General features: G+C 38.7%; 1 protein-coding gene and 1 long non-coding RNA gene across 3 annotated transcripts in view; one reads left to right on the top strand and one right to left on the bottom strand.

Moving 5' to 3' along the window:
- LOC137990724 (dentin sialophosphoprotein-like) overlaps positions 1 to 18,209 on the top strand; it is a 55,619-nt gene that overhangs the window by 7,438 nt on the left and 29,972 nt on the right. For both annotated transcript variants that reach the window (XM_068835841.1, XM_068835842.1), the window contains exons 2-8: positions 8,271 to 8,516; positions 9,702 to 9,854; positions 13,709 to 13,879; positions 14,945 to 15,190; positions 16,314 to 16,466; positions 16,760 to 16,999; positions 18,156 to 18,209. The exon at positions 18,156 to 18,209 is cut by the window's right edge and continues 99 nt beyond it. In XM_068835841.1, coding sequence (XP_068691942.1) covers positions 8,271 to 8,516; positions 9,702 to 9,854; positions 13,709 to 13,879; positions 14,945 to 15,190; positions 16,314 to 16,466; positions 16,760 to 16,999; positions 18,156 to 18,209 — 1,263 coding nt within the window. The remainder of the gene's footprint in view (positions 1 to 8,270; positions 8,517 to 9,701; positions 9,855 to 13,708; positions 13,880 to 14,944; positions 15,191 to 16,313; positions 16,467 to 16,759; positions 17,000 to 18,155) is intronic.
- LOC137990726 (uncharacterized) lies at positions 8,331 to 17,293 on the bottom strand. The gene is made up of 4 exons (XR_011121551.1): positions 17,219 to 17,293; positions 14,648 to 14,718; positions 8,640 to 8,683; positions 8,331 to 8,420 (listed from the first exon to the last, which is right to left on the bottom strand). It is a non-coding gene; the product is annotated as an uncharacterized lncRNA (long non-coding RNA).

The raw sequence follows: 18,209 nt of genomic DNA, 5'->3' as shown, positions 1-18,209 counted from the left end.
GAATTTGTTATGTAACCCGTTTTTTATTCATTGTTGTAAAACCCTATTTAAGTTGTAGATTTTTCTACCGACTCTTTTGTAACTGAAGAAGGTCGAGAGACCGAAACGTATTATAAAATATTAAAAATTTGTTTATAGTTTTTAAACCAAAAGTTGTCCATTTTCGGCCTCATTTTTAACCAGTTTTTTTATCATCTACCGAATCAGGACTGTGAATCCTTGTGATCCTTTTAGTTGGGATCTTTGTTGGCTCAGGAAGCACTCATAACTCTCTCTCTCTCTCTCTCTCTCTCTCTCTCTCTCTCTCTCTCTCTCTCTCTCTCTCTCTCTATATATATATATATATATATATATATATATATAAAGTTAAAAAAGAAGCGAGGACGGACAGCTTCTGGCTTAAAAAAAGTTTAAAAATTAAAAATTTAATAAAACGTTTCGGTCAAAGACCTTCTTCAGTCAACTTAATTTTGAATAAAAACGAAACTTAAATAAGACTTAGGCGCTAACAATTACATAATTACAAGTGACAACTATCAAAAAAGCATAAGATTACAAAAAAGAACAACAAAAACTGGTGCTAATTAGTAGACGACAAAAAAGCTAAGTTAACGAAGCAAAAAATTAACAAAACCCGTGGAGGGACCCTTAAGCAATGTTAATCATAATAAGCTCCCCGGTCAGGGCCTTTGGGTTCACCTAACACCTAAAGGCCTGATGAAATCCAAGAAAAGGGCCTTGATCATGTAGGAACGTACACTATGGAAAAGGAAACTACTTATAACAAATTCTGTTTTTTGAATGAAATTTCTTCCTTTTATTTAAGCCGTGGGATGCTAAAGAGAACAGCTGAGCACTCCAATAAGCCTCTTTTGTAATTATTAAAAGCCTATCGATTTCTTCAGAGTTGTAAAGGGCCTGCACCTGATCGATGCATTGAAATGAAAAATCACCTAGGGTATGCTATAAGGGTTTGCCTTTATATTGGTGTATGTGTATTGGGTTTCCAACACCAAAGTGGTGACCCCGCCAAGACACGGCTGTGAATTATGAGTGGAGTCAGTCCAGTTGAAACCTCAATCGTAAAGTGACAAATGGTGGAAAAAGGTGAAAATTTCTCAAAGGAGCTACCTACACAAAGTGCTTTTTTTCAAGAACGAGATCCAGGAGACTTTCGAATCAGAAAGCACAAATGACATTAAAGTGGAATATGAAAGAATTGTTTGTTTACTCAATAGGTTCAAGCTGTGTTGAAGCAAACAAGCAATTTTACGAAGTTGTTGAAGTGGAAGTTTGCTTCCAGCTAGATAGTGGTGTGAAAGGTGATGTGATGTCAATGAGCAGTTACCAAAACCTGAAGCATAGACTTCTGAAAGCACTGAAAACCAACCTTTCTAAACACAAACTGAAACCTTGCGGAGAAGTTGCGTTCCAGGCGCGATTCAAAGAAACGGTCGCAGATGTTAAGTTCTTTGTTGTGGAACCGGACGTAGAGTCAGTGCTTCGTGGAAACTTCTGTGTCAAACTTGACCTTCTGAAGAGAAGTCACCAGCTAACCAGCAACGAATCACCAGTACGAAGAGTGGAGTTGGATGACTACCCTGAGTTGTTCAATGGGCTCGGATGCATGCCTGGCACTTATCGCATTGAGCTTTCTGTTGATGCAATCCCTGTGGTACATTCGCCAAGGAAGATACCAGTCCCACAGGGCACTCACTGACAGTACATTGAAACAAGGTATGTTCCCATTGAAATGGAAATGGTAGCAGTCGTTTTTGCTTGTCGCAAGTTCCACCAGTACATCTACGACAGAATTGTTGTGGTTGAGACAGATCATAAACCTCTCCAAGCCATCAGTACCGAACCCTTGTCTTCTCAAGTACCACTGAGACTTCAGAAAATGATCCTCACTGTCCGTGGGTATGATAAGGAGGTATGCTACATCCCAGGTTGTAAGCACGTCCTTTTTGACCAGGGTCAGCAATCTTTTTCTTAGGAGGGGGTGCACCACTCAGAAATGGGTTCTTCCAGAATACCAGTTGTATTAGAAACCCGCAGGTCACCTCAGGAAGGTGCACACCCCCTGCACCATCCCCCTGGATCCACCCCTGCTGACATTCTGAGCCGAGCAGCAGTGCAGAGTGATGACAGTGGAACTTGTGAAGAATTCCAAGAAATTAATATTTTCCTGTCAGTCTCAGACGAGTGACATGAAGTGTTCCAGAGGGAAACCAAGAGAGACCCAGAACCACAAGCACTTCTCTCCATGGTGAAAATGGATGGCTAGACTCAAGCCTACAATTTCCTGTGGAGGCAAGACCCTATGGGACATACCAAGATGAAGTTGCCACAGCAGATGGTTCCCTTTTCAAAGGAACACCTTTAAGGTGGCTCAAACCAGTTTCAACACTTGAACGAAACGTTCTTACTAGAAGAATTGACACTACAACAGTTTATCACTTAACGGCAATGTTATGGTACCTTAAATAATTTTCAATTATTTAAGGTAGCCTTGAATCCGTTCCATTGATTTTCTTAAACTTTGCATAGAGTTTCACATGGTACCATAACATTGGTGTCATGTGATAAATTGTTGTGGTGTCAATCCATCTAATAACAAGGTCTCTTGAAAGTGTTGAAACTGGTTTGAGCCACCGTGATTGTCCCAAAGCTTCTAAGACCTGAAATGCTATGTCACATCCACAAGAGCCACTTAGGCATAGTCAAGTGCAGACAAAGGGCCAGAGGAATACTATTGTGGCCTGGAATGTCGGTGAAAATTGAGGAAATGGCCACCCATTGCAGCATTTGTGCCAATAAACAGCCCTCAGAGTCACTAAGGCCTTCTGTACCACCATCACTACCTTTGAAAAAGATAGCAACAGACTTATTTGAGTTTCATGGAAAGCATTTTTTACTCTCTGTATGCTACCATAGCAAATTTATTGAAGTTACACCCATGGAATCTGTAATAACCGGAGCTGTACTGGAGGAGCTGAAAAGGCAGTTTGGTGTGCATGGGCTCTCAGCAGAAGTGGTATCAGATAACAGCCCTCAGTTGGGCAGTGGCGAGCTCCAGGAATTTGCGAAAGATTACGGCACACCACAGGTCACTGCATTGCCCAAAAGCCAATGCAGAAGCGGAAAGAGCAGTGCAGACTGTGAAGAAGTTGTGGCTAAAAAATGATGACAAGTTCCTAGCCTTGTTGGACTTTCGAACAAAACCACTTCCAGACATTGATCTGACCCCAGTATGATTACTGATAGATTGTAGACTGAGAAATAAATTGCCTTGACCAAAGGCCTGCTTTAACCAGCACCCAACAACTAGCAACATATTACCAAGTTCCTGCCAAAGAGTAAAGAGAATCAGAAGAAATATCATGATCGTCATGCCAGCAAGGATATGACAGAGCTTAAGCTTGTTACCAAGGAAAGACCCCCATGATATAGAAACCAGCCACAGTAGTTAAGCATCACCACACACCAAGATCATACATGGTCCAAGCTGAAGATGGTTCCAAGTATCGCCGCAACAAGCAACATCTATGAGTCTGCCCTGCACCTGGGCATGGTACTCTAAACAAAGAAATACCTTCCAGGACAGCCCAAACTGCAGTCCAGGATAAGGACACAGATGTGCTTTACAGAGCAGACCAAACTGAAGTCCAGAGCAAGGAGTCCCCTATGGATGCTGAGTCGAACCAACCTACAATCCCCTTTACGTTGCCAAATATCCCAACACAGGAGCAACATGTGCAGCCAGAAACAGCAAAGGAGAACATTAGGGATACATATGTCACCCGAAGTGGCCGAAAATTAGTAGCTCCAAAGCGGCTTGATCTGTAGAACGTCAGGCTGGTCTAGATTGTTGATTTGTTTTTAAGCAAGGGACTATGACATTTTATTTCATTAACTTTGTTTTCTTTAAGCCATGGACTGCACATGACATTTATTTTGTTTCAAAATGTTATTTGTTTCAAAGTGTTGTTTCTTTTCAGGAAGGGTAGGATGTGACATAAAGCTTACTATCCTGCCCCTAGTGATTATTGTATTGTACGTCATATGACTAAGCACATGGAATAAACACATTTGGAGGTCTCAACCATTGGGAATGTGTTTGATGTTATAACTAAAAGAAAATTGAAAGAAGTGACCGATGAATTACTGGACGAGGAGAAACCACTAGTAAGAGAGTACAATAAAAAATGTAAAGAGAGGGACTTTTAGAGCAGCTACAGGGAAATAACAGATTCATGAAAGGATCAAATCAACATCAAAGCAAATATTACAATAGAATCCTGGACATTGCAAGCTGCAGGGAGTTCTTGAAGAAGCACGACTGTACCAGGTTATCACATTTAGCTGTGGATCAAAGGGTTGTGGTTGGTGTGGATCCAGGCGCCACACTTCCTTGTGTGATAACCCAGCCACAACTACGTCACCGTCAGGTGGAACTGATGAGACCAAGTGGTCATGTGACAAGTACTTTGAAGCACTGGAAGAGCAAACAACTCTACATGCAACAGTATTGGCAGACGGTAATGGAGTGAAAGGCAGGATAATGCTGGAGGAGGTGGGAGCTCATATATCAGTTTAGATCTAGCACCTGGACTAAACTGAAGTCACAATGAGTGAAGCAAAGAGTTATCGAGCAGATGTAGAGAACTGTGCGTAAGTAAATTGAACTGTGTCACTTCAAGATTAAGTTTGCACCATTGACGACTTTGAAATGGAGGTACAGGTTGTTAATGCTGAGAAACCTGTTTTAACACACCTTCAAACCCCAGGATTGCACACCAGAAGAGTAAAAAGCCTCGGATTAAACGAGTTGTGTTTAGTAAAGAAATAACAGACCAAGATAGGCTACCAGTGCACATCATTTTCAGTGCCGCAGATGTTCAGACCATAAAGATGACATGCAGAACCACCAGTCCTTGGACCAAATCCTGATACATGCAGATACAGGTATGGAGTTTACCATGCTGGGATAGGTGGTGGCAGGAAAGACTCCACTGGCAAACACTGAGACTGAGAAAGAGTTCCTTGCATGCAGAAGTCATAACATTAGTTCAATCAGATGTGTTTGCAAGAAGTACTAAGGCTCACAGACTCTGACTACAGGGAATATTTCATGAAGAGTCATGTCATACATAGCTCAGATTTGATGACTGCAGGATGGAATAATAATAATAATAATGATAATTTAATAATCAACTCCTAGAGCGCTATTTACATTCACTGATCAACAGTGCTTTACAACTACAATAAAATTCAAATTAGTAAAACTAATCATTATTACAGGTATATTAATAAAATTTATTATGTGGCTTGTGTTTGTAGCCGATATAACGCGTGCTCTGATTGACTAATTTGTGACTGAATTGTAGGGGATTATTCTCCCACAATGCCCATGGGCAGATTAGGGGCTTGCAAAAACAAAGCAAAAGGTAATTGAAAAGCCATATAATAAACTACTTACTAGCCGAGCTAGCTTGAGCCGTACTGGGGAATATTGGCCCTCGGTCGTTTTTGTACAGACCTCGCTGCGCTCGTTCCGTACTGCCACGACCTCGGGCCAATATTCCCCAGTACGGCCCTCGCACTCAGTTAGTAAGAAGTTAAAGAACATTTATAATAGTGACAATAAACTTGATTAGCAATACTAATAAGAGTGAATATCAAACAGGATACGCATTAAAACCTACATGAAATAAGTAGGTTTTCAGCTTACATTTATAAAATAGCTAAAGACTGAATATCACGTAATTCAGCCTGCAAACTATTCCATAAATATGGAGCGGCAGCAGAGAAAGATCTATCACCTAAAGTGACAAGCATTTTTCCTTGAGGAGGGTCTAACACTAAACTTTGATTTGATTTAAGATTATATATAGATCTAGGCTTAATGTTAATTAATTCGATGATATACTTGCGTGCCAATCCATGAATAGGTTTAAATGTTAAGAATAAGATCTTAAAATGAACACGATGTTGTACTGGTAACCAACTAAGTTCATAAAGCCCGGGAGAAATATGCGAGTACTTTCTTAAGTTTAGTACAACTCTAGCATCCTGTAATATGACAATCCCTTGTAAGGAACTTGTAGCAGCACTCATGTTGTCTCAACTAATGAACCATGCCAAGTAAACTCTGGAGAATCAACCCATTGAAGAGTATCTCTGTTGGGTTGATAGCACCTACAGTTCTCTTTTGGATCAAGGTTCAGGGGACTTGGTCTGTGTTTGCAACTGAACAAAAACCTTCCAGGAGAATAGTAATATGACCTTCACTGGCATCATGTCCTGAGAAATGAGAATCTGATTGATCAAGCAGTAGAGGTGTTGGACCAGACGAGTTGAGTGATTTATGGTTCCACTGGCCGGATTTGTTGACTGAGAAAGAGGAATTGATCACAGCAACCTGAGGTGACAGAGAACACAGAGACCAGTCAAGAGAAGGTACAGCCTCAGGCAGAGAAACAGTTCCTTGCAACAGAAACAGAGGGAGAGGGGAATGGTCCAGTAGATGCCCTATTGACAAAGTTCTCATCCTACCAGAAACTCTTGAGAGTGACTGCCTATCTAAGTGTTTTATCTGAACTGTAAAGGGGGAGACAAGCGAGATGGGCCAGTTGCAACAGAAGAGGGCAAGTGAGAACTTCTGGATCATCCAAGCACAGTCATCCCAAGAACTGAAGCCTGATGTTCAGCTGAAGAAAGATATGGGGAGGGAGTATGAACTGCCACAGAAGCAGTTTTTTTTTTTTGCTTACGTGTGTTTTGTCAATAAAAAAGTTGAGATTTTCTCAGTGAACTGTGATTGTTTGATGGAGGACAATAAAAAATATATATAGAGAGGGATACCTTTATTGGTGTATGTGTATTGGTTTTCCAACTTATAAGTAATAATAAATTAAGTTATTTACTGATTCCAAAAACAAAATGTTTTGGATGATAATGAACTACATAAAAAATTGACATTGGCACATTACCTACATGTATGAACATTAAATGCATTAGTAAAGAGACAGAAAAAAATGATTAAACAGTCAGTTCTAATCTGTGGAAGTGTGTAACAATGACCTGGATTGTCGGAGGTTTGCCATTAGCTATAGGCTATAGTGGAGAAGTTGATACATTAGTTTCAGTAATTTCTATAAGTTGCCTGTCCTCCTTAAGGAAGCCAACTTTACTCTTTACAGAAACTGGTCGATCCAAGAAACATACAATGTACTTATCATAGCTACATGTAGCAACACCCCTTTGCTTTATTATTGACAGTGCTGCGGCTTCATATAGTCATATCAAGGAAAAAGAGGAGAAGATGGAGAAATATAGTGATCTTTTAAGGGAGGTTGGTCACTTGTGGAATGCTGAGGTGGCTATGGTGTTAGTGTTAATTTGTTCCCTGGAAATAGAGACTCGTGACCTAGCAATGTTCTTAGCTGAATGATGAAATGGTATATGAAATGAATTATATATGAACTGCGGATATGAAATCAAGTGAAGCTATGATCTTCGCAGTTATGAATGCAATTTTTACAATTGCGTAGAGAAGCCTGAAAAATTCAGGACTTCAACGGGGTTTGAATCCGTGATCTCGCGATTCCGGTGCGATGCTCTAACCAACTGAGCTATGAAGCCAGCTGGTCATTTGTGGGTTCTAATGGTCCCATGAGGAATGAATCAATTATGAAATGGTATATGAAATGAATCATATATAAATAGCGGTAGCTTAAACACCAATTATTGAATGGCTTGATGCAGAAAACGTTAATCAGATGAATGGGGTATAAATCTGGGTAACCTGTGATTATCTTAGCAATTGTGACTAGAATTTGCATAATTTTGAACTTTATTAACTCTTCTGATTAACTAATAATCCATATGTAGGAATAATACCGTAATCATGCTTGTAATTTAATCTCTTACCAGGCACGAGTATACTCAATATACAGTAAAATATTCACATTAAAACCCCAGTTAGTTGGCTCCTTTTGTCCTTATGCCTCTTTTAGCTGGCCACTCACTCCACACCTAAGAATTAAAATGGAAAAGAACATATTTTAGAAAAAGGTGTAAATAGCTGTAGCATGAATTTGATACCGAAAACATTAATCTGATTGGTAGGGTATAAATATGGGCTTTCTCGTGATTGCCTGGGCTCTTGTGAGTGGAGTTTGCATAATTGTAAACATAATGGACTGTTCTCATTAGCTGGTAATCAATAATAATATGTTTCATGCTTATATTACTCTGTTTGTTAGATCAAGCTGATGAACTGCAGGAAAAAAAATTGGAAGAAGTAGATGACAAACCATCTTCAGTGAAGTCAGTAGAACCTTCATCTGGCCAATGTACACTTGTTGCAGATTCAACTGCAAGTCCATTAGCGAACCTTGCACTTGAAACGAAGTCTGGAGAGCAGAAGAAAACAGAGCATTGTGGGTTCTCAGGTGGTAACATTTCATCAAACCTTGATCCTCAAGAGGCAGCTGGTTACAACAACCAAGGTGTGTTAACATTCAGAAAAAATTAAATACAATTAAGCTGTGTAATGTGTCACCAGTAGTTTCATTTTAACATTGGGAATAATGGATTCATCTTAAGACCGGAATTACCTAAACCGCAATTACCTAATTTCCTCCTTTTTTTCCCTCGCGTGGCTGTTTTACCTTTCCTAAGAAATGAAAGACAAAGAGTATATTAGGACAAGTTATATATAACTGTAGCTAACACCTGAATTCTAGAATGGCTTGATACAGAAAACGTTAATCTGTTGAGTGGGGTGTAATTCTGGGTTTACCTTCAATTACCTCGGCAATTGTGACCAGAATTTTTTTAATTGTGAATATTAATTATGTGCCTTTTGGAATATTCTAATTAACTGATAATACATAGTATTAAGAATATTTATGATGCTTATGATTTACTCTCTTATCACAGACAAATATATTCATTCTACAGTAGTATAATTATTCACATTAAAACCCTTAATAAGTTGGCTCCCTTTGTCCTTATATATAGACCTCTTTCATAATGGCGGGCAAATGGAATATTCTTCTGTCTGTTTTGTTATTAATAAGCCTTTCTAGCCTTGGTGACCACAAGAAATTTCAAACAGAAATTTAGTACTTCGGTTCTAATGTATGGCTCTCTGATTCTAAAAGTCTAGCTGGACCATGAGCTGAGGATTATTTGGTGGCCTTTTTGGCTCTCAAATAAATTATGCACAATCTGTCAGGACGTAATGCTTTTTGATTAAGAATTATGTGTTTGACAGCAACATCAATAGTCTTGCCTTGATTGAGACTTGGCCTCACCCGAGAATGTCAATGATCGCATTATTTGCAATCTCACACCTATTGGATATTCATTCTACCATTCTCTAAAAGGAAGCGTTAAGATGGCTAGCTTGTTCATTCTTATGGAGAATGATTTCATCATAATTGCACTGCCTGCAGAATCTGCAAGTCATCAGCAAGATATTGAGTTTCTGGATTAATGCAAATCAAGATGTTAAATTGTTCTCCTGGGATGCTATTATTTTTTCATTTATGGCTTTGATCCTCTCTCCTCAAATTCTAATTTCTCCTCCGAACTTTGTGATGAAATTTGCAAGTCGGCTCAAGCAGAACATTACACACTGTGCTAGCCTTCTCATTGCTGTTGATTATATAATACTCTCTTTTTGTCAGACATAGCTGATCAACAACAGAAAAAAAAAGTGGAAGAAACAGAGGACGAAGCAGCTAAAGAAAAGTCAGGAGAAACGTCATCTGACCAATCTACACTTTTAGGTTCAAATGCAAATGAAACAAAGTCTAAAGAGCAGCAGCAAACGGAAAATGGTAGGTTCTCAACATTTCATCAAAGATAAGATGTTTCAAATGGACATTTGTACACAAGTGTTTCATATACAAGGAACTGAACACAATTAAGAGTGAATGTTCCTAAAAATCAAGCAACCTTTGAATTCCGTGGCAAACCTTGCAAAATCGATTTCGCTCATACTTCCAAGTTTGAAAGAGTAACGTGGTATAGTTAGTTTGGGTTATTACCGATTTATTTTGGAGAAAAATGCAAATTACCGAACACCGCCGAAAATGCCGCTCGGACAAGCGATTTGTCTCTTCATTTTGACGGTCTTGTGAGGTCAACTGAAGCATCCCTCATAAAATATTCCTCCTAATCCTAACTGAGCAATCTCTTAATTGTCGTTTGGCTAAGTTTGAGTGCATTTAAGACATTCTATTGTTTCCAAATAATTTTATTCTTGGCGCCTATATTTTATGTCACTAAAACTGAGTCTTACGAGATATCTTACAGAGAATGTGCTCTACCTTTAAACCCTTTAAACCTTCGGCCATTGAATGTTGAAACAAAGGTCTTTCGTCTGATAGAGAGAAATCTCTGGGCAATTACTTTTGCGTGACGCCTCAAGCGCTTAAAATGTCGTTAAAATGCATTCTTGTGACCTTTCGGGTCAAAACACAGCAGGCCGATATCCGTCTTTGATTTGATATGAAAATAGATGAGACCGCTTTAAATAAAGTGCAGAAAGTAAAATGATACCATTTTAATCCATATCTTTTTTTTAGTGAGAAGTGGGAGTTTTAAGAATGTTTGGAACTACACTTATGTAAACGGCCACAGCAGAATATAACATAACGAACGTTTGTCAACACAACAACCACAGGATACCCAATGGTAGACCGAAGTGCTCCTTTTTCTCAGGGACGGCGGAGCTAGGGGGACTGCCCATGAAGAAAAAATAGAGGAAAAAAACTCATAAAGCATAAAAAGAGAAAAGTAACAGAAGGAAAAAAGTTGCATTTCCGAGCTTCAAGATTTCAAAATTTTCTGGCGGAGAATTTCCTTCAGGGAACCCCCTACAAGTTAGCGGCTCTTGCTTGTTAGTCCCCTCACCCCCCCCCCCCCCCCCCCACAATACAAAATATGCTCCGTCGTCCTTGTTTTTAGCTTTTCACTGACATAATGATGTCATCAATAAATATGTTGGCAAGCCAAAATTTAAGTCTGAAAATTTGCGTTCTGTGAAGAAACTTTTATTTTCCTGTGGTGGAAACACAAAACATGTGAGGGTGGCATCGTATTATCTAAGGCAATAATTTACCTAAATGGTGGGATGAGTGCTTCGACAAGATTGATGAAATTTTGCTGAGAAAATGAAACAATTAGCCAATATCAAAAACACTATAATATTCTTTGTTTGTCCCTCCCGTAGGGTAGTAGCCAAAACGCCGGGCCGGGGGCCGGGGTTGGGGTGTCTTTTTTTCTAAAGTTTTTTTGTTTCAATTTTTGTCGTTATTCTCCTGTAATGTTATATCCGAATGTTCGGTATTTTTCCTTCATTCGTTTTGGCTACTACCCTCCAAAAGTTTGCATAGGAATTGTTTTTATTTCCACTTGGGAATTACAATGGTCCCAAGAGAAACTGGAAAAAATGCTTATGCAAAATTTGGAGGGACAAACAAAGAGTAATATGATATCTTTGATATTGGCTTATTGATACTGACATTTACTCCATTAGGTGCTGTCCTAAAAATAAATGCCAGGTCTCGTCGGAAAGCCGGTGTATTTTGCTCCAAATTCACACTTTTTCTCTTTCAAAACTGTCAACAATTAGTTAAGCCTCCTTTTTGCTGAGAACTGTGAGAAGTCTTAATAAACTAAATATGTGTCGCCTCTTAATAGGCCTTTTTCGATGTATTAAAATTCAGCTTGATAGTGAGTTCGCGATGACCAAGCGCTCGTCCTAGTGACCCTTAGAGAAAAAAACCGGCTGCCAGCAGACTATACGCTAAGAGACTTTATTATATCTTGGCATGACCTGCATATTCCTGAAAAGAAGGCATTAACAATCATGATAAAAATGAAAATACATAGCTCAATACTAAAAATAGTAAAAGTATACCTCTATTTGACTAAACGGAGTTTTAAGTATCTTACCAGATCCGGGCTGAACAAAAACACCAGTCTTACGAAGTACCACTTCCGATTCATGTTTTCCTAGTCCTCTGTCTCCTTTTGGCCAGGTTTTATTGCGGCCTTTTCCATGGTTGGATAAATCAAGGGGTATTCTGCATCTTGTAGCTCCTCTTGTCCATCCAATCCCCAGCTTTCCACGATGGCGCAGACATACGGTCATGCTTTCTAAATTGCCTGGCATTTTGAAAATTGCTGCTCGACACAATATAAGTTCCACCTCATTTACGGGACCAGTAAACGAGTATGACGAGAGATGATTTTCAATATCTTTTGAACACGCGCTCAATGGAACAACCTGGATATCTTTCGTTCTATCTCTACTGTCGGAACCACAGATTCCTCCAGTTATCGTCTTGAATGAACAGCAGACCTCCATAACTATAAACAGCGGCTCTCAAACTGATACCTAGTTAATAAACCGCATTCAAGGGAGTCGTTGGGACTGTTCTGTTGTCGAAATCAGTTTTGTCCCTTGTGTATTAAACACTGTTTTGATGGTTATTTTATTGGGTAACTTCTCCAACTCCAAACGTGGCGACGGTCTCTTTCACGCAACGATATCGATTGAGAGCCCTCGCATGCTTTGTGTTTCCTCCACAGGAAGATAACATTTTCTTTTAGGAACGCAAATTTTCCGACTTCAGATTATGCTTACTAACATATTGATTGATGACATCATGTCGGTGACAACACTTTGGTCTTTCATTGGTTACCCTGTGGTTGTTGTGTTGACAAAGTTTAAAGTGTTATTCTGCAGTTGCCGTTTACATATGCATAGTTCGATACATTCTTAAGGCTCCCACTTCTCACTGAAAAACAGGTCTGGATTAAAATGGTATCATTTTACTTTCTGCACTTTATTTAAAGCAGTCTCATCTATTTTCATATCAAATCAAAGACGGATATCGGCCTGCTGTGTTTTGACCCGAAAGGTCACAAGAATGCATTTTAACGACATTTTAAGCGCTTGAGGCGTCACGCAAAAGTAATTGCCCAGAGATTTCTCTCTATCAGACGAAAGGCCTTTGTTTGGACATTCGATGGCCGAAGTTTCAAAGGGTTTAAAGGTAGAGCACATTCTCTGTAAGATATCTCGTAAGACTCAGTTTTAGTGACATAAAATATAGGCGCCAAGAATAAAATTATTTGGAAACAATAGAATGTCTTAAATGCACTCAAACTTAGCCAAACGACAATTAAGAGATTGCTCAGTTAGGATTAGGAGGAATATTAATTTTTATGAGGGATGCTTCAGTTGACTCACAAGACCGTCAAAATGAAGAGACAAATCGCTTGTCCGAGCGGCATTTTCGGCGGTGTTCGGTATTTTGCATTTTTCTCCAAAATAAATCCGTAATAACCCAAACTAACTATACCGTACTTCTTGGTACACGTTACTCTTTCAAACTTGGAAGTATGAGCAAAATCGATCTTTCAAGGTTTGCCATCTGCTGTTTGATTTTTACGGACATCCACTCTTAAAAAGGTGGTCTTGATAATTGGCACTTGCCAATAATAATGGAAATCAATCAGTACTGATCAGTGAGATATATATAAATAGGGGCTTTCCCATGATTACCAGTGGGCTCTTGTGACTGGATTTGTGCATAATTGTGAACATGATGGACTGTTCTCATTAGCTGGTATTTAATAATAGTTATCTTGCTTATATTACTCTCTTTATCAAAACAAGCTGGTGGACAGCAGAAAAGAAACGTGGAAAAAACAGAGGACAAACCAGCTACAGAGAAGTCAGGAGAACCTTCATCTGGCCAATCTACACCACTTGCAGATTCAACGGAAATTCCATTGGAAAACCGTGCTTTTAAAATGAGGTCTGGAGAGCAGCAGAAAACAGAGCAAGGTTGGTTTTGAGGGGGCAACATTTCATCAAACCCTAATCCTTGGGAGGCAGCTGGTTTACATTCAAGGAAATTTAATACAGTAACTGTTGATAAGCTATAATTTGTGTCGAGTAGTTTCATTTCAACATTTTGAATATTTGGTGGATTCAACTTAAGATCCCATTAAAACACCTATTGCTTGCCACCTTTTTTTCCCTATGGCTCTTTTACCTTACCTAGCAAATAAAAGAGACAGAGTATTTTAGGGACAAGTTATAAATAGCGGTAGCTTAAACACCAATTCTTGAATGGCTTGATGCAGAAAACGTTAATCTGATGAATGGATTATAAATCTGGGTAACTATAAACTATTCTGATTAACTAATAATCCATATGTAGGAATATTAACTTCTTACTAACCGAACGCGAGGGCCGTACTGGGGAATATTGGCCCGAGGTCGTGGCAGTACACTATACGTACCGAGCGCAGCTAGGTCTGTACAAAAACGACCGAGGGCCAATATTCCCCAGTACGGCTTGAGCTAGCTCGGATAGTAAGTAGTTTATTATATGGCTGTTTAATTACCTTTTGCTTTGTTTTTGCAAGCCCGTAATCGGCCCGTGGGTATTATGGAGAATAATGCCCTACAATTCGGTCACAATTAGCCAATCAGAGCACACATTATATCGGCTACAAACACAAGCCATGTAATAAAATACCATGATCATGCTTGTAATTTACTCTCTTATCAGACACTAATATATTCAGTATACAGTAAAATATTCACATAAGTTAAAACCCCAGTTAGTTGGCTCCTGTTTTCCTTATGCCTCTTTTAACTGACCACTCACTCCACACCTGAGAAATGGAAAAGAACATATTTTAGGAAAAGGTGTAAATAGCTGTAGCATGAAGTTGATACAGAAAACATTAATGTGAACAGTAGGGTATAAATATGGGCTTTCTCATGATTGCCTGGGCTCTTTGTGAGTGGAGTTTGCATAATTGTAAACATAATGGACTGTTCTCATTAGCTAGTAATCAATAATAATATGTATCATGCTTATATTACTCTATTTGTTAGATCAAGCTGATGAACAGCCGGAAAAACAATTGGAAGAAGTAGATGACAAACCAGCTTCAGAGGAGTCAGGAGAACCTTCATCTGGCCAATCTACACTTGTTGCAGATTCAACTGCAAGTCCATTAGAGAACCTTGCTGTTGAAACGAAGTCTGGAGAGCAGATGAAAACAGAGCATTGTGGGTTCCCAGGTGGTAACATTTCATTAAACCTTGATCCTCAAGAGGCAGCTGGTTACAACAGCCAAGGTGTGTTAACATTCAGGGAAAATTAAATACAATTAAGCTACGTAATGTGTGAACAGTAGTTTCATTTTAACATTTGGAATAATGGATTCATCATTCATCATCTTTTCCCTATGGCTGTTTTACCTTTCGTAGGAAATGAAAGACAAAGAGTATATTAGGACAAGTTATATATAGCTGTAGCTAACACCTGAATTCTTGAATGGCTTGATACAGAAAATGTTAATCTGCTGAGTGGAGTGTAAATCTGGGTTAACCTTCAAGTACCTCGGCAATGGTTACCATAATTTGCATAATTGTGAATATTAATTATATGGATTATTCTAATTAATTGATAATCCATAGTATTAAGAATATTTATGATGCTTATGATTTACTCTCTTATCACAGACAAATATATTCATTCTACAGTAGTATAATTATTCACATTAAAACCCTTAATAAGTTGGCTCCCTTTGTCCTTATAGACCTCTTTCATAAGGGCGGCCAAATGGAATATTCTTCTGTCTGTTTTGTTATTAATAAGCCTTTCTAGCCTCGGTACCACGAGAAATCTCAAATAGAAATTTAGTACTTCAGTTCTTGTATGGCTCTCTGATTCTAAAAGTCTAGCTGGACCATGAGCTGAGGATTATTTGGTGGCCTTTTTGGCTCTCAAATAATGCACAATCTGTCACGATGTAATGCATTTTGATAAAGAATTATGTGGTTGACAGCAACATCAATATTCTTGCCTTGATTGAGACTTGGCTTCACCCCGAGAATGTCAATGATCGCATTATTTGCAATCTGACACCTACTGGATATTCATTCTACCATTCTCTAAAGGGAAGCGCTAAGATGGCCTTGTTCATTTTTATGGAGAATGATTTCACCTGATAGTTGGACTGCCTGCAGAATCTGCAAGTCATCAGCAAGATGTTGAGGTTCTGGATTAATGCAAATCAAGATGTCGTTGTCTTGGGATGCTATTATTTTTTCATTTATGGCTTTGATCCTCTCTCCTCAAATTCTAATTTCTCCTCCAAACTTTGTGATGAAATTTGCAAGTCTGCTCAAGCAGAACATTACACACTGTGCTAGCCTTCTCATTGCTGTTGATTATATAATACTCTCTTTTTGTCAGACATAGCTGATCAACAACAGAAAAAAAAAGTGGAAGAAACAGAGGACGAAGCAGCTAAAGAAAAGTCAGGAGAAACGTCATCTGACCAATCTACACTTTTAGGTTCAAATGCAAATGAAACAAAGTCTAAAGAGCAGCAGCAAACGGAAAATGGTAGGTTCTCGACATTTCATCAAAGATAAGATGTTTCAAATGGAAATTTGTACACAAGTATTTCATATACATGGGCCTGAACACAATTGAAAAGGTGATCTTGATAATTGGCACTTGCCAATAATAATGGACATCGATCAGTGGATCAGTGAGATGTAAATATGGGCTTTCCCATGATTATCTAGGCTCTTGTGACTGGATTTGTGCGTAATTGTGAACATAATGGACTGTTCTCATTAGCTGGTAATTAATAATTGTTATCTTGCTGATATTACTCTCTTTATCAAAACAAGCTGATGGACAGCAGAAAAGAAACGTGGAAAAAATAGAGGACAAACCAGCTACAGAGAAGTCAGGAGAACCTTCATCTGGCCAATGTACACTTGTTGCAGATTCAACTGCAAGTCCATCAGAGAACCTTGCTCTTGAAACGAAGTCTGGAGAGCAGAGGAAAACAGAGCATTGTGGGTTCTCAGGTGGTAACATTTCATCAAACCTTAATCCTCAAGAGGCAGCTGGTTACAACAGCCAAGGTGTGTTAACATTCAGGGAAAATTAAATACAATTAAGCTACGTAATGTGTGACCAGTAGTTTCATTTTAGCATTTGGAATAATGGATTCAACTTAAGATCACATTAAAACCCCAATTACTTAATTTCCTCCTTTTTTACCCTATGGCTGTTTTACCTTTCCTAAGAAACGAAAGACAAAGAGTATATTAGGACAAGTTATATATAGCTGTAGCGAACACCTGAATTCCTTGAATGGCTTGATACAGAAAACGTTAATCTGTTGAGTGGAGTGTAAATCTGGGTTTACCTTCAAGTACCTCGGCAATGGTGACCATAATTTGCATAATTGTGAATATTAATTATATGGATTATTCTAATTAATTGATAATCCATAGTATTAAGAATATTTATGATGCTTATGATTTACTCTCTTATCACAGACAAATATATTCATTCTACAGTAGTATAATTATTCACATTAAAACCCTTAATAAGTTGGCTCCCTTTGTCCTTATAGACCTCTTTCATAAGGGCGGCCAAATGGAATATTCTTCTGTCTGTTTTGTTATTAATAAGCCTTTCTAGCCTCGGTACCACGAGAAATCTCAAATAGAAATTTAGTACTTCAGTTCTTGTATGGCTCTCTGATTCTAAAAGTCTAGCTGGACCATGAGCTGAGGATTATTTGGTGGCCTTTTTGGCTCTCAAATAATGCACAATCTGTCACGATGTAATGCATTTTGATAAAGAATTATGTGGTTGACAGCAACATCAATATTCTTGCCTTGATTGAGACTTGGCTTCACCCCGAGAATGTCAATGATCGCATTATTTGCAATCTGACACCTACTGGATATTCATTCTACCATTCTCTAAAGGGAAGCGCTAAGATGGCCTTGTTCATTTTTATGGAGAATGATTTCACCTGATAGTTGGACTGCCTGCAGAATCTGCAAGTCATCAGCAAGATGTTGAGGTTCTGGATTAATGCAAATCAAGATGTCGTTCTCCTGGGATGCTATTATTTTTTCATTTATGGCTTTGATCCTCTCTCCTCAAATTCTAATTTCTCCTCCAAACTTTGTGATGAAATTTGCAAGTCTGCTCAAGCAGAACATTACACACTGTGCTAGCCTTCTCATTGCTGTTGATTATATAATACTCTCTTTTTGTCAGACATAGCTGATCAACAACAGAAAAAAAAAGTGGAAGAAACAGAGGACGAAGCAG

Source organism: Montipora foliosa, chromosome 2, assembly GCF_036669935.1.
Source record: "Montipora foliosa isolate CH-2021 chromosome 2, ASM3666993v2, whole genome shotgun sequence".
Lineage (NCBI taxonomy): Eukaryota > Metazoa > Cnidaria > Anthozoa > Scleractinia > Acroporidae > Montipora > Montipora foliosa.
Note: the sequence above shows the minus strand (reverse complement) of the source record. Positions and strands in the feature narration are given on the sequence as shown.